This window comes from Epinephelus lanceolatus, chromosome 14 (genome assembly GCF_041903045.1).
Source record: "Epinephelus lanceolatus isolate andai-2023 chromosome 14, ASM4190304v1, whole genome shotgun sequence".
Taxonomy (NCBI): domain Eukaryota; kingdom Metazoa; phylum Chordata; class Actinopteri; order Perciformes; family Serranidae; genus Epinephelus; species Epinephelus lanceolatus.
Window position 1 is genome coordinate 27714040 of NC_135747.1, and position 16445 is coordinate 27730484.

Below are 16445 nucleotides of genomic sequence, written 5' to 3' on the forward strand. Positions count from 1 at the left end.
TTTAATGCACAAAGAAAGATACTGTACAAAGCAAGGGAGCTGCTGGTGTCTGCTGTGTATCCGAGCGGGAATATATACAGTAATGATAAAAAAGAGCCTGAATATAATGCTGAAAGCTAAGCGGAAGTATATGTTATTGGGTTGTTTGACTTGTATCAGTGGTTGCTATAGCCGCTTCGCGCATGCGCACTGCTAAAACATTTGTTCCGGCACTTTATCCAACAGCTAACGTTAGCCGCCGCTGGGCTAACAGGATACTACAGTGGTCCACTCTACACGACCTAGCATTAGCAATAACAGCGAGAGCAGCATCACGGAGTGTTAGCTTCAGAAAACTACTAATATCCTCTCAGGTAAGTTCACCTGCTAGCCGTCTAGCTGCTAACTAGATAAGTTTAATAAAGCTTTGTTGAATGTTTGCGGCGATAACTGTCGTGACTCGTTTAGTAATGTTATGCGTTGGAAGCTAGCATAGGCTAATTTGGCTAACGGTTACACTGAGCAAACATGAGAGAAATACGACCGCTTAAAATGTCGGAATGGTTGCTATTGATATTTTTATGACGCTAACTTATGTGGTTTGTCGTCGTAAAATTAGCTTATTGCTTAAAGTGCTCTGTGGTTGTTTACGTTGTTGAATGAAGTGCTGTTAGCGTCGGTTAATCTTTGTGTTTGACACATTAGGGCATCGTTTGCTTAAACTTTCAGCGCTGTCAGCCAGCGATTAAAATCTATTAAATCCACCTAACGTCACTGGTAAATGATATTTAGTTGTGTACATTTCTTGGAGTTGGCAAGCCAGTCTCAAACTTGCAAGGAGGATAAAGTTCGTAAAGGTTATCTGGCGTAGCAGGGTACGTTAATTGTAGTTTACGTTAATTATCACGACTAAAATTAGACACTGAAACTCTGCTGCTGATGCTGAAGATTTTCAAGCTCAGCAATGGACATGTTTGAGGTTAATTCCACATTAATATGTCGGTTTATTACTTGGTTTACGTTAGTTAGCCTGGAAATGTAACGTTAGCTACCTAGCTAACAGTGTTGTGCTACTGTTGAGCTTTGTTATCCTCTCCATTGGTGCGGAAAAGGACACCCTGAGGTGCACAACTTCAACTAACTGCTATGTTTTGTATCTGAAATCACCTGGTATTTCTTAGTAATGTGGTTAAACTGTGTTATTCGGCTCAAACTAGTCAGCTCTCTGTTGGCAGAGTCTTAGTACACGTAGCAATTTTCAGGATGGCTGACTCCAGATCAGCTGCCCCCTCCCCGTTTCACATCTTGACCATTATAGTTTGTATTTCCGGACTGACTTCAGATAATTCGTACAGGAAACAAAATGCACAATGATATTTATATTAGAGAGTTGCTAAAAAATAAAGTATTTAAACGTGTGCAGCAACAACACCCATTTTATTAATGATTTATTGTTAAGAATAAACACACTTTCTCAAAATGTCAATTTTACAATCTTCAGAAATAAAAGTTATACAAAGGAAGATGCTTAACTATTAATCAGTAATATTGAAATCAGGTTATCTATGCAAAATTCTTAGGTGTATTAGTAGATGAACAGCTGGCCTAGAAAGACCACATTGAGTTGGTGTGTTAAAAAAAACTATGAAGCCATTTGGCATCATTAGAACTTAACTTGATAGTGAATCATTTATGTCTGCTAACACTCTTATATAGTTTAATATATCCATGCATATCATACTGTCACATCTTTTGGGCCAGTACATATCCTCCTTCCCTGCGAAAAATACTTCAATCTTAAAGAAATTTGACTGCCAACTGCAGCAAATCGTTGGGAATCATCAGCTCCTCTGTTCAAGACATTTAATCTGCTGTCAATTTTTAATTTTAACATTTGTCAAACAGATATTTTTTATGTATATATATAAGCACAGCTTACCAGATGTATATCACAACTTTCTCTTCATGAACTCTGATGGCTGTTCATATCCAATATGACAAGCAGAGGATATTTATCTTCCCTATTGTTTCACAACACTTGGACAATATGCTTTGAAATACAGAGGACCATCTGTCCATCATTACTCTCATTTGTCATAGTTAATATATAAGTTATATTGATGTGTATGTGTCTGTTTCATTTATGATTATTATATCTTCTTGTTTTGTCTGTTATATTCTCATGTTTAAGAGAGACATATTATTTGTAATAGACTAGATTTGAAATTCTAGAGGGATTTCTTACCTCTTCTGTACAATCCCTGCCATGTTTATTTTTATATACTTGTTTTTAATCACATCTTGTGTGCTAATCAAATTCAAAACATTTGTTGTTAACAGGTGCAGGTGTAGCTGGGGTGCAGAGGGACCCGCGATGTTGAACCCGGCCAATGGCGACCCGAGCCACGTTGTTGTGAATTATGTTGAGGAGTATTTGGACCTGGTGGAGTCACTGCCTTTTGACTTGCAGAGGAGCGTGTCCCTCATGAAGGAGATCGATGCCAAGTATCAAGGTAAAGAAGCGAGACAGTGTGGACACCGATGTGCAAGACATAAATCTCTTTCTAATCAAAACCTTGTAGTAAATGGTTTAATAGTAATGATATTACATTTTATTTATAGAGCGCTTTTCATGGTACAAAAAGACACTTTGCATCAGTTAAAAATGATCATAAAGTAGCATACAGTAAAATACACACAACATCATTCACACATTAAGTCGTTTTGAAAAGATGAGTTTTGATGAGTGATTTACAAAAATCATCAAACACTGTAAGCATAAAAATGTAAACGTAGCTGTTACTTCTTGGGAATAACAGGGAATACTTATTTTGAAAGCACTATGTAATCGGGTACTTATCATAGAAAAAATGCTGGCAGTGTGTGTTTGGTACACTTTCCACATTTTGCAAAATAATTCGAGAGTAGTAAAGAGAGTGTGCAGTGATCAGGTTGAGCCAGCAGTAATAATCTGTGCTATTGTACATTACAGATGAGCATGCACAACACATTGAGAGTAAACTTATGTTATACAACCTCAATTCCAAAAAGTTGGAATGCTGTGTAAAACATGAATAAAACAGAATGCAATGATATGTAAATCCTTTTCAAACAACATTTATTGAACACAGTACAAAGACAAGCTATTTAATGTTCAGACTGATACAGTATATTATTTGTTATTATTTTATACTCTAATTCTGAATTTTATACCTGCAACACATTAAAAAAAATTGGACAGGGGCGTGTCTGCCACTATGTTACATCACCTTTTCTGCTAACAACACTCAGTAAGTATTTGGGAACTGAGGACACTGATTGTTGAAGTTCTGAAAGTGAAGTTTCTCTCTCAAGATTTACAAATGGGCCTCCCCAAAATCTAGTAAGATTTAAAGACTATCTGTGTAAGAATGGGCCCAAATCCCATCTGAACACTGTGAAAGATAAGCTAGTGTCTTGAAGCTGGCATTGCAAACAAAGGCTTCTCCAAATAACTTCATATTAGCATATTCAATACCTTTTCCTGTGACATTTCACTTGATTGCAGATAGTTTTTATGAATTGAAATGTTAGTTTCTTTATCAATATAGTTTTTTTATTTAGTTAATACCAATGTCTGGTCTAAATTTAATGTGAATAGCTGCAGTGGAATTATGTTTAACAAACAAAAATGATGTGTTGAACAACTGTTCTCCCCTCTGTGTGCTGAAAATTATATGCAAATCATTGCATGGTGTTTTAATGTACGCTTTACGCAGCATCACAACTTTTTTGATATCAAGATTGTAAATGCGTGTTTTTTTTCTTACTAAACCCAGTAAATTAGCAGGTACTTAGCAAGTGTACCAACTGAACACTTATCAGATTACATAGTACATTGTAGACATGTAGCTACTGTACAATTACACACTAAATTGTAGCTGCATGTCTAAACCCACCAGCTCTTCTCCCCTCAGCAACCACTTTGCTCTCTCAGCAGTCTCATTACCATCCCCCAAAGTAGTCTGTCTCACCTCCTGTCTTATCCACGTGGCATGCTTGATCAACACACAGGATGCACCTTTGATGTTCGTTGACCGTAGACTAAACTGACAGATTGGTCTCCTGATATACATTGGCTAACCTTTCTGAACTTCACAAAATCTTTAATGTAGTAGTGATAATTGAACCTGTATTCAGTGCATAGTAACTGGCATATCCACACTGAACAACTACACCTTTCACAAAGTACCTTTCACATCACATAATGCAATCAAGAGAATAATTCAATATGACAAGTAATGCGCTGAAAGTTAACATTTCTTTTGTGTACCTCTGAGAACGTTTTGAGTTTCATTATTCTTATTCCCACTTGAATGTTCCCCCCTCGACTTTTTTCTCTGGCAGATGTTCTGAAGGAGCTTGATGATGCTTACGAGCGGTATCGCCGGGAATCTGACTCACTTCAGAGGCGAAAGCTTCAGTTATCCATTCAGAGAGCGCTGATTCGCAGTCAAGAGCTCGGAGATGAGAAGATCCAGATTGCCGGTCAAATGGTACGTTAAGAGAGCCCTACAGCTGCTCCAGTGGAGCTGCGCATTGGCAGACTCCCAGGTCTGAATGTGTGCAACTGTGCGAGTACAGATAAGTGCTTTCCTGGAACGTATGTGCACAGAAGATCAACCCCAAGTAAATAAAAAGAAAAAAGGTTAGAAAGACCTGCTAAAAGGTCTTTTGTATCAGATCCTCCATTTTGTAAACATTTGAATTTCACTGAAATCTGTTCAGGAGAAACTTCTTTAAACACTGGCAGAACTCCAGCAGTAAATGCTGAGTCTTCTTATTATAGTCACACATCAGGGTTACCAGAAACATGACACCATATCTAAAAACTTTACCCTTTGACATATACATCTCTTATGTAACAGATGTGTACAATGGATATTTTGGATAATTATCTAAATATAAACATTCTCCTTTATTTTTAAATCTTAGAGAAGTGGTGAACCCTTTTCTTTTCTGTCTTTAAAATTAATTTATTTTTTAATTTAATTTAAATTTTAAATTAAGCAAATCAAGAATAATATGCATAAAACAGATATTTCCCATTTAAGTTTGTATCCTGATTCATCCAAGGAACATCATATTATAGGTTACCACCTTATTCTTCTAAGTCTAGGGATGCCAACAGTTAACCACCAACAGTTTGTTGTGCTTTTCACAGCTGGTAGCTACAGGCTAAGAAATATTTCACACTAGGCAAGGCAAATTTATGTATATAGCACATTTCATACCCAAAGGCAGCTAAATGTCTGAAGATTAGTCAGGTGAAGTCATTGTTCATTATAGCAATCACAACGCATTCCTTTAAAGGGCTATAGCAATAATAATTTGTAAAGCCCAATATGACAAATGACAATTTGCCTCAGGGGGCTTTATAACATAGGACATCCCTCTGTCTGTGGACCCTCGCACAATCCTGACACATTACAATCGGGCTAACCCTGACTCTTGCCCAAGGCTTGCTGGCGCTGTTGCAGATCAGGGTTATCTCCTTAAAATTTACTTAACCTAGGGCTAAAAGTTGAAATTGTGACACAGGGCTAAGTAAACATTACAGTTTTAGAGTGTTATGATGAGTTCTGTGCCCCTACTGACATTTAACCATGGCCTAGGAGAGGTGCAGTGTGAAGCATATAGCCCTGGGCTCAGCTTAACAACATGTACAGGAAAAAAGGCTAAGGATAGTGATGCAGTACGTTTACATGACATTCAAGAAAATCGATTTATTGTGTTAGACCAACTAAAACCGGACTTTAAAACACGTAAATATGTTAGTCCAACTGAAATTGTACTAAATGGAATTTCTCAAAGTCAGACTAAGACACCCAGATAATGCAATTGGGAGTCAAGTTACTCCAGCATGTATACAGTCAATCAGACCCAAACTGGCCAAGGCACTGCGTATGCTCCAGTGTCCACCCCAGGCTTTGACCCGGAAGTCGAAAGCATTAAATGACATAACAGAAAAGCCGGTAACAACGTGGCAAAATATACATCCAGAGCTGTCTATTTTTGGATGGACAAAATGTACAGAGCTGTAAAGTTGTCCACCATGGCACCAGTTTGACGCTAGCTAACTGTAGCTAATTCGTTTGTTGATTGTTTGGTCTGTGGCGTAAAAGGTCAACTGGAGAAATGTCTAAGACTAACAAGCTAAAAGGGGATATATCACCACCTATCATAGCAGAGTCGGACATACTTCAGTCAGTTAATCGATTCCCCTCCTGTGCTTGTACACTGGGACAAAGACAGTAGTCCAAATAAATGGCCTAGTCGAGCTGTAACTGTAGCTCCACTTAACCAGGCATATAAATGTACAGATGGGCTAACACAATACAGAGTGAAAAGCCTATTTAAACAGTTATGTGTGTTGATCTAAAGGTTAATTTACATGCACACACTCCACAAACAGCTTGAGAGAGACCCGCTGCTTGCTCTTTCTGATGCGGCAAAAACACACACAGTGCGTGTAGAAGAACACAGAACATGAATGAACGTTAGATCCCCTAGACATGTCTTAAGATTTAAATAATCAGTGGAGGTACACTGCTGTGCCTCATAGGTAAATGCGCAAAGTGTTTCTCTTATGGTTTCTGCTGCAGTGGCCTGAATATGAATATGGGCACAATGAAAGGAAAGAAGTTAACCGAGCCCAATCTATTTTTCTTTTTAAATTGCTTGAGCCTGGCTTGAATCGACTCAGTGTGTTGGGTCCCAACGAGCTTGCAGACCTTTATACCACAACCTGGCATATGAGGAGGGAGAGGCAGAGTGTGTCTTGGAGTGGAACTTGATGGAAATCTCTCCATCTGTGACAACACATTCTCTTTTACCTAAATGCTGCAATAAACCTCAGCAAAGCCAACAGAAAAGAATAGGCACAGAACACAAAACATTTCAACGTCAGCACCTCTAAAAACTGATAGGTGTCTGTCTCTTGAAAGTAAAGTTACACAAATATGAATGTTTTTTGTTTCAGGTGGAGTTGGTTGAGAACCGAACGCGACAGATAGACTGGCATTCTGAACTTCTCCTTTCCTCTCAAGAAGTCCCAGAGAGCCACGTTCCCACAGCAACATCCATGTCAACCACTGCAGCGTCCATGATGTCGTCCTCATCAGCCACCGTCACTCCAGGCAAAACTAGCCACCATGACAAGAAACGTGATGAGGTTACCCCGGGCTCAGGCGGCGGAGACAAAGCCGGAGGGAAGCGCTCAAGGCGTCAGAAAAACGGAGACAACCGGGAAAGTTACAGCGGCCTGGATCACGCCGAGGAAGTGGGCGTGGGGGCATCCCGGGAAAAGAGGGCCAAGACGTCATCGAAGAAGAAGAAAAGGTCAAAAGGAAAGTCTGAGAGAGAAGTGTCACCTCCAGACCTGCCCATCGATCCAGACGAGCCGACATACTGCCTGTGTGAGCAGGTGTCCTACGGCGAGATGATCGGCTGTGATAACGATGAATGTCCCATCGAGTGGTTTCATTTCTCCTGCGTTGGGCTCCATCATAAGCCCAAGGGCAAGTGGTACTGCCCCAAGTGTCGGGGTGAGAATGAGAAGACCATGGACAAGGCCTTAGAGAGGGCCAAGAAGGAGAGGGCGTACAACAGGTAGCTAGCTACGTCCGGCCGGATGAACACTACTCCGTTAAAATTTTATGTCTCGTCTTTGTTTCCATTTACTGTTGACACTGTTTAAAGTATTGGATGCTGTAAATAGTTATTTTTGTAACTGCTGCATAGCCGAGAAACAAGATGGCTGCTTCCTGGTTGGGATCATTTTTAAAGAACGGTCACAGTACAATACAACCTGCATGTAACTCACATCCCCTTTGTTTTCATCATGCATGCCACATCACCCACACCATTATATATGCTCAATTAACAAATAAAATGTTTGTAAATGAAGATAATTTTGATGCTTTTGGTATAATGCAGAGTGGATATTTTTTACAATATGTGACTTATTGTTAGCAGGAATGACATGCCATGGGCAATACTTTTTTAAAGCGACTATAATCTATGTTTAAGACTAATAATGCGTCAAATGACAACGTCAAAACAAGATGCTAAAGGGGTCACTCAATCAGTTACAAGTTATTAGAGGGAATACATCACCCACAGGATCATTTGTATATCAATTACTCACCCTGTTTCACTGAATTTGATAAAAAGCGAAAGCAAAATTCTCGCATACCTCCACAGTGAACCAAGAATAAAAAAAAGCAGAAAATTTGTAATAAACTGAAGTATGGGGAGATTGCGTTTAACAACAGCAAAACTGTATCAGAGCACCCGTTTACAAACTCTCACACGACCCGTGCAGTATAATCCAAGTCTCATTTGTCCAGTTGTACGCTCAGTACTTCGCAAACATGCGTTTTCATAAGAAACTTAAGATTGAAAACAAAATTTTGCATATGAACAAGTAGTGTGCCTGGAGTTCAAACTCATGCACTTGCCCATGTGCACTACTTGTATGCAAAGTTTTAAATATTTAAGGGTTTGGCAAAAAGGCCTGTGTTAAGGAAGACTTAAACAGCTGGATAAATGAGACCAGGGTTACACTGAGGAATACACAAATGAGATGTGGATTTTACTGTGAGACAGTTTTTTGTTAATTGCTAAATATGATGTGCTGTTAAAGGGTAGGTGTTATACACTGTAGCTTCAGCGTCTAAGTTATGTTAAATTACTTTATTGTAATGTTTTGCACTGAACTAGCCAAGTATCTGCCATTTTCTGTCAGAGGCTGTGACTTTATTTACATGAATTTGTAGATTAATACTTGATGTTCTTATTTCTATTTGCAGAATGAAATATATTCTAAATTCTAAATCTAATGTTAACAGAGGTTGACATAGTTTTGCTGTTGTTTAATTAATCAAGAATGTTAACTGGTTTTAGATTCTTTGTTAAACTGTGGAGGCATGCAAAGAAAGAGAGTTCTCCTAATGAATTCAACATAACAGCAAGTGAGTAACAGATGTGCAAATGATCATATTCCTTTAATACACAACTCAAATGGTCGTATTCACACCGAAATAGTTATTGGTGGCTATTGGTCGCTATAACTGTTCCCCCCTGCCACAACTGGCCGTGAAGTGACCCCCTTCTAAAACAATTTAAAAGCATGAGATGTGGAAAGAATCCAGTCCTCACTCTGTGTTCTGACTTCTTAAGTTATGAAAAAGCTAATACGAGGCTTCAGCAGTTTAAGTTGGACAATTTAAAACTGTTTTTTTTAGCATGAAAGTCTGCATTTCAGTCGACAATACTTGTTAATTGAGCAGTACTGGAGGGGTAGTAACAGAGTGAGGAAATTAACTCAGACTCCTGAAGCCACATACAACCTTTTACTTCACTTCAGTGGGCATTTTCACACAAAATGACAACTGTGGATTTCCTCCACCATCACTCAACACTGAAACAGCTTTAAAAAGTTAATTTTGTGGCCACTACAAATAGGAACAAAAAATTCTTACCTATAAGGACAAATTAAAATCCCACACCCAGAACTCAAATACAGTGGTGTACATACACTATATAGTGAATAAATGTGATTTTAGACAGCCTACATTCTCCTAGACTTTATAATAATTTAGCTCTAAATAAGCCGAGGAACACCTGAGATTGAAAACTGACAAAAAATTTGCCTATAACCCAAGTGTAGTGTTGTCTACCATGAGTTTAAAATCATACAACAGCGGTGACAATTCTGACCTGTTTAACCCTGTACTTTCAGACTCCTTTCACACATATTTAACCCTTTGAACTCTTGATCTTTGAGAGCAAACTGGTGTGATGTCTTTCAAAAACACGAGAAAAAGAGAATGTGCAACTTTGTAAGAAATGTCCCACAAATGGCAAAGAATTATTTAAAAAAAAAACCTAGGGAAAAAGAAACAAATTATCATTACTTTTTTAAAATTATGTTACAGTATGTTTTTAGTTTTTTAAAGTACAATTTAAGCACTTTATTTCCACGCCCTTTCCTTGTTTTTACCATTTTTTTTTTTAACAAATGTTCTTTTTTCACAAATTTGTGTCCTTTCTTCCATCGTTGCTCATCGCCCTCTTCCCGTGTTTTTAAAGTAATCAAACCAGTTTGCTCTCAGGTTTCAAAAGGTTAATTTAAATTTATATTAAATATATGCAACACTGTGGAAATGTAAGTGAAAACACATGCAATCCAGCAGCAGATATTTCACCTTAAAAAGATAGTCATGCTTTATCGATAGAACTAGAGGTCACCTCCCCGTGCTGCTACAGCCAGGATTTAACTCCCATGTTATTTAGTGGCAAGGTGATTACACGGATACAAAACCATGGTTTACCTTACAGGCAGCCCTGTGGGTCGTCTTAACATCGATCTCACTAAAACTGAGATGCAGCACAAGCTTATAGAAACTCCTGTCAAGGCAAGAAAAGTCATTTTTAGTTTAGGTCAATATTGAATTTGCTATTACAATAAAAAGCTCCTCACATAAAAATGGATTCGCCTTTTTTTTTTATTTACAAGTGCTGAAAAAATGACATGGGGACAACCAGTGCAAAATCTGTACATAAATTCAGTTGCAGGTTTCCTATATACATGAGTACTGAACAGGAACATGAATACACTCTTTCTGTCATGCATGTAACAGAGTTCACAACACAGCAAAAGACACGGTGTAAAGATGTCTGATTTAGTTGTAGTCCGTGATGCTCAGGCTGCTCGTTCTTCCAAGGAAGGGTAGGATGATTACATCGGAGCCGACAAACTGCCTTGTGAAAACAAACCGGCAGAAAAGATAAGGAGCACAACAGAGGACGACCCATGATTTAATTCATACACCCTTCGAAACACTGAACATAATTAGTCATGGGGAGTTATTACAGCGAGTAAGAACACACCAGGATTTTTGGGTAATGGCCCACAAGTCCATACTGAAAAAACATCAAGGCAAGATTCAGCACATTTCCCCTGATGGACTGGAAAAGGGGGACAGAATAGAAAAAATAAATCCCTCTTGGGCAAAAAAAAAATCTATGATGGGAAATTGAAGGTAAAGTGCATAAAAGCTTAAAATCAAAAAGGGGGGAGGAGGAGGGCAAAAATTAAGAGGTACTCCACTAAAACTTGCAGCACACACAGCTTAACAATGGAGAGAGCAGCTATCAGGATTGTCAGGTCAACTGTCTCTCCAGCTTTGTTCTACGATGGCAGACACACGCTTCTCGTATTCCCGCTTGTTCTCCTGGTACAGCTGAGCTGCCTGACTGTTGGCTGGACTGTTGGGGTTTGGTTCATCGAGCAGGGACTGGAGGAGGGAAGAGAAATACTGAGGGTGAGAAATTAACCGACCTGCATCCTCATTCAGCTACACTGCTCAGGAAAAGTAAGGGAACACTTAAATCACACATCAGATCTTAATGAATGAATTATTCAAGTTGAAAATTTTTACTGATGCACACGGTATAATTTGTTGAGAATAAAATGACGTAACAACGATCAATGGAAACCAAAATCATCAACCCACTGAGGGCTGGATTCAAAAATCACTGAAAATCTGATCCAACTTGCATGAATTTTATCACAGCAACCATGACGTCTGGGTATGCTCCTGATGAGTCAGCGCACGGTGTCCTGGGGGATCTCCTTCCAGACTTAGATCAGAGCACCAGTGAGCTCCTGGGCGGTCTGTAGCGGTACTTAATGTCCCATAGGTGCTCAAATGGATTTAGGTCAGTCAGGGGAATGAGAGGGCCAATCAATTGCATCAATGCCTTCCTCATCCAGGAACTGCCTACACACTCTGGCCACATGAGGCCGGGCACTGTTTTGCACCAGGAAGAACCAGGGCCCACTGCACCAGCATAAGGTCTCACAGTCACTCTGAGGATTTCATCCTGGTACCTAACAGCAGTCAGGGTAACATTGGCTATGACATGGAGGTCTGTGCGACCCTCCAAGGATATGCCTCCCCATAACCATCACTGACCCACCGCCAAACCAGTCATGCTGGATGATGTTACAGGCAACATAACATTTACCATGGCGTCTCCAGATTCTGTCACGTCTGTCACATGTGCTCAGTGTGAACCTGCTCTTATCTGTAGAGAGAACAGGGCCCTAATGGCAGACCAGATAATTTCTGCATTGGGCCCTCATGCCACCCACATGGAGTCTGTTTCTAACAGTTTGGTCAGAAACATGCACACCAGTAACCTGCTGGAGGTCATTCTGTGGGGCTCTGGCAGTGCTCTTCCTGTTCCTCCTCGCACAAAGAAGCAGATAGCGGTCCTGCTGCTGGGTTAAGCCCTTCTACAGCCCTGTCCAGCTCTCCTCATGTCATGGCTCTTGAGACCGTGCTGGGAGACAGCAAACCGTCTTGCAACCACACATATGGATGTGCCATCCTGGAGGAGCTGGACTACCTGTGCAACCTGACTGGGCTGCAGGTGTAAGGAGAGAGCAACTGTGACCACCACATGTAAAACCATTCCCTTTTTGGGTGTTGTCTTGCTTTTGCCTCTCCATTCCACCTGATGTCACTTTCATTTGCACCAAAGCAGCTGAAACTGATTCACAATCACTTGTGCTTTCTGATTGGACAGATTGATATCTCTGAAGTTCAACTGACTTAAAGTTATACTGTGCTACTTAAGTGTTCCCCTATTTTTTTCAGCAGCATACTTAGTCACAGGCCTTCACTCATGCACATGTTGTCATTTGGTTTCAAGTACATTCATTTTGAACAAAGCTTAAAACTAATAAGGCAGAAACACCAGAATTTTCCCACTTGTTGTCTGACTTCTGCAATCATCAAAATATCTGATTTTGTAAATATATTTTCTAAAATTATGCTGCAAATGACATTTTAGCACATGAAACAACTATTAAATATAGATAGGATACTAAGAATAACTTATGTTTAACAGTCTGTCCATCTGAACAACTTTTTCTATTTCTGTTATTTTGTGTTTCTATCACAGGAACTCTTCAGCGCAAACTATTTGGCAAATCAGGGCTAGATTGTTCCATGAGCTCTCGAGTCCAGCTCTTTCGCAAGGTAACTTCATTTGGGCAAACATGGAGGAGAAGAGTGAAGCTGTGAATACAGAAACCTGTATAACTTGAAATAATTGTTTTCAGGAACCATAAAGTTTCCTTTTGAAGTAATTTTAGTTTATACTGAAGTGTTATTTCATGTGAGGCAACTGTTTTTTTTCGTTTGTATATTAGTTCTGAATAAAAGAGGAAAAATAATCAAATGTGATGAAGTGTGGTACAGTTATTTTAAACATTTTTAACTGAAGTTACAGAACCTACCTGGATAGATGTAAGAATAGAGGACACATCATAAGTGGGACTCCAACGATTCTGTAGGATGTCCAAACATATACTTCCATCTGCATAGACTGTGGATAAAAAATATGGTTATACACTACACACAAATTTCAACACCATCACATGCCAGAAGATGAGACAGTATTCTTACCATTTGGATGAAACATCTTTGACACAAATCGTACTGTGGGGGGTTTGTTGGGGTATTCTTCTGTGAACTCTACAATGAGTTTAAATGTACCTGGGACAAAGATAAGACATGAAAAACATATTTATGAGCCATTAATGCTGACTGTGTCTTAGCAGTGAGTAATGGTGCCAGGCAGATAAAGTGTGTTGGAGCAGTGACTTCTCTCAACCTTAACACTCCCTCTATCAACACGACATTGTACACATATTTCAAGTTTAACAACTAATGTGAGGGTGAATAAAATACTTACCATCCTCAAATGGAGTTCCTTCAGGGCTGTGAGGTTAGAGAAATAAGCATTTCATCATTCATTCTGCACACACAAACATACAAGATCTATATGCGTGTACATTATGGATGTGCATTAATGTCTTACCCAAATATGACTGCATTCCACACCATAATGTTGTTTTCAGATGGGGCACCACTGACACCAGCTGGAGGGTCCTCTTGTAGCCTTTGTAATAAAACAAGAAAGGACAAAGGTTATAGCAGGACTTGTACACTGTATTTCACAAGCAGGAAACCAGATTTATGCCACAGTCAGGTGAATCCCCTGATCGAATGGCCTCTTTCCTCTTTGAACACACAGCCAAATTCTGTATTTCAAAAAAACATAGCTCTATGTTTCACCTTCACACCTCTGACGAGAGTAAGCAGACTCAGTTTCCTGCCTTAGTTGTATCATTTACATATTTAACCCTGGGGATGGTTAGTTCAACCTTATGCTTTGAACAAATATATACATATCACAATAGCAACTACGCAACTGTTTCTATCAATCTATCAAGTCAGTGCCACACGTCACGTAAATATAGGCACTGTAATTTCTCACCTATTACAATGCAACTTCTTAAAGGTTTTATCAGCTGAGATAAACATTGATGTCATTACCAACTAGTCAGCAACCAAAGTGTGTTAGAGACCCTCACATCGTGCCATCTTAAAGTCCAAGTTAACATTGGATTAATACTTGTGAGAAACTTTGTCTTGATTTTATGATTAACATTCCCTTAAAACCAACATCTCATTGGTATTAAAAGAAGAGAAACTGTGCTTCAAGCAGTGGTACAATACTGATCTTCTTAACATATTGGCCCTGGCAAAATACACTGATGTTAAAGAATAAGAATAACTTTATTCATCCCCAGGGGAAATTCAATAATCTGTCAGCTCATCTATTATATGTCAAAGAATTATAAAGCCTGATGGCTGTTGGTATATAGGATCTTCTGTATCTCTCTGTCCTGCATCGAAGAGGTGAAAACTTAAATGTTATTTTACAACAAACCTTTGAACACATGTCTATCTAATGCTGTCAGTTGCACAATCACTAACGTTACTGGACTACAGAAGCTTGTGAAAGGTATTAATGACGTACTAAGAAACACTTATCATGACCAAAAGCTATGTTTGAGGACACTGATAGTTTTTTGGCTTCAGCTATGGCTTAATGTTCATCGCGATATATTCCTTTGAGAATTCAGTATACTACTTTATAGTGCCACATCTTCAAAATAAGTCTTCCCATGATAACTTCCCTAACACCAAACTTTGATTAACTATTTTACCGGTGTAGTTACTGTATGATTTTAACACTGCTGATGTTGGTTGGCTACGTCAAGTTACACAGTCTAATGCCAGGAAAAGAGAAACGACAGGCTTATATTAACGGAACACTTACGTTTAATGCGTTGCATTATATGTGTTTTGACCAGGGATAAAATGGCCAACCGGCCACGGATATTTAAATGCTAGCTAATTGATGGAGTTAGCCAGTAGCCGTAAACTGTGACAGGAACTCTGACGTTAACCGACTAGAATGCTAACATGTATCAGCTAGCTCAGTTAGCATCTAGCTACGGACGAAGCGCTTCAACAAAATAACACTATTTCACTTTAATGTTTCTGGTTCGTAAAAACCTAATAAGATAGCGTTTGCGTTACGTTCATAGTTTACTATTTAAATTGGTGATTAATAGGTTTAAATGAAAGAAAAAGCGTTCCGGTTAGCTATGCCAAGCTAATGTAAGCTAGGCTAATGTTAGCTGTTTTCGACAAATCATAGCTAACTATGATTATCGGCATCGGGATAATTTCTGACCATCAACTTACCGTTTAAAATCTCTCATAAGTCTTCTTCTAGCCGGGGTTGACATGGTTTAACTTTTGAAACACGTACCGACGACACTGATACGTCTACGGGAGTTTATTTTATCAAAACGCTGTATTGTATTTAATGGTTATTTGACACCTTCACAGTGACCCCGTTCACAGCTGCTCGACGCTTTCCGTCGTTCTCTCGATGATGCTGACTTTCTGGCAGGACCAGCTAGGTCTACTGGACGATACCACGTCACGGAAAGAGGAGGGAACAGTGTCGAGTGCTAAATTTACCAGAATTTTATGGCAGTGGAAAATCAGTACGAACTTCCGGTTCCATCATGAAAATATGTTTATAAAAACACATTGTGCTAGATACCGGCAAGATACATTTATCTATTTCGTTGTTTCATTTAAAAGTAATTATTTCACTCCCCCATTTTCATCGAGGGCGTCGTTTGTCACGGGGCGTGGTCACAGTGACGTGATGTTTGTGCAGCGCAACTATGACGAAGGTCGCCCCCACTGACAGGTGACTGTTGGCAAGGCACACCACTGAAGTCGTGCCTGTGCATGAGACCAGACCATAGAATTTATGAGTATATAAATATATAAGTATATAATGTAGACTGGGGTAGACCCGTCTGCTTCATTTTGAGCAGCTTTATAGATAAAACCAACACTTTGATAGATATAGTTGGGTTATAAATTTATATTTAGACCGACAAAAACTGGACCAACTGGGCCCCAATAAAAGAAATATTTGACAAAGTGTCAAGGTTTAAAGATATCTAAACTACC

The 16445-nt window shown here is 39.2% G+C and overlaps 2 protein-coding genes across 2 annotated transcripts; one reads left to right on the plus strand and one right to left on the minus strand.

The window, feature by feature from the left end:
- Positions 1-168: 168 nt before the first annotated feature.
- Positions 169-7926, plus strand: ing1 (inhibitor of growth family, member 1). The gene is made up of 4 exons (XM_033616522.2): positions 169-353; positions 2320-2492; positions 4366-4514; positions 7001-7926. The coding sequence occupies exons 2-4, from the start codon at positions 2354-2356 to the stop codon at positions 7631-7633; spliced, it is 921 nt and encodes a 306-aa protein (XP_033472413.1). The 5' UTR covers positions 169-353; positions 2320-2353; the 3' UTR covers positions 7634-7926.
- Positions 7927-10511: 2585 nt separating this feature from the next.
- On the minus strand, positions 10512-15866 carry ube2al (ubiquitin conjugating enzyme E2 A, like). Its single transcript, XM_033616530.2, has 6 exons — positions 15657-15866; positions 13918-13998; positions 13792-13817; positions 13503-13592; positions 13334-13422; positions 10512-11321 (listed from the first exon to the last, which is right to left on the minus strand). The coding sequence occupies exons 1-6, from the start codon at positions 15698-15700 to the stop codon at positions 11193-11195; spliced, it is 459 nt and encodes a 152-aa protein (XP_033472421.1). The 5' UTR covers positions 15701-15866; the 3' UTR covers positions 10512-11192.
- Positions 15867-16445: the final 579 nt, after the last annotated feature.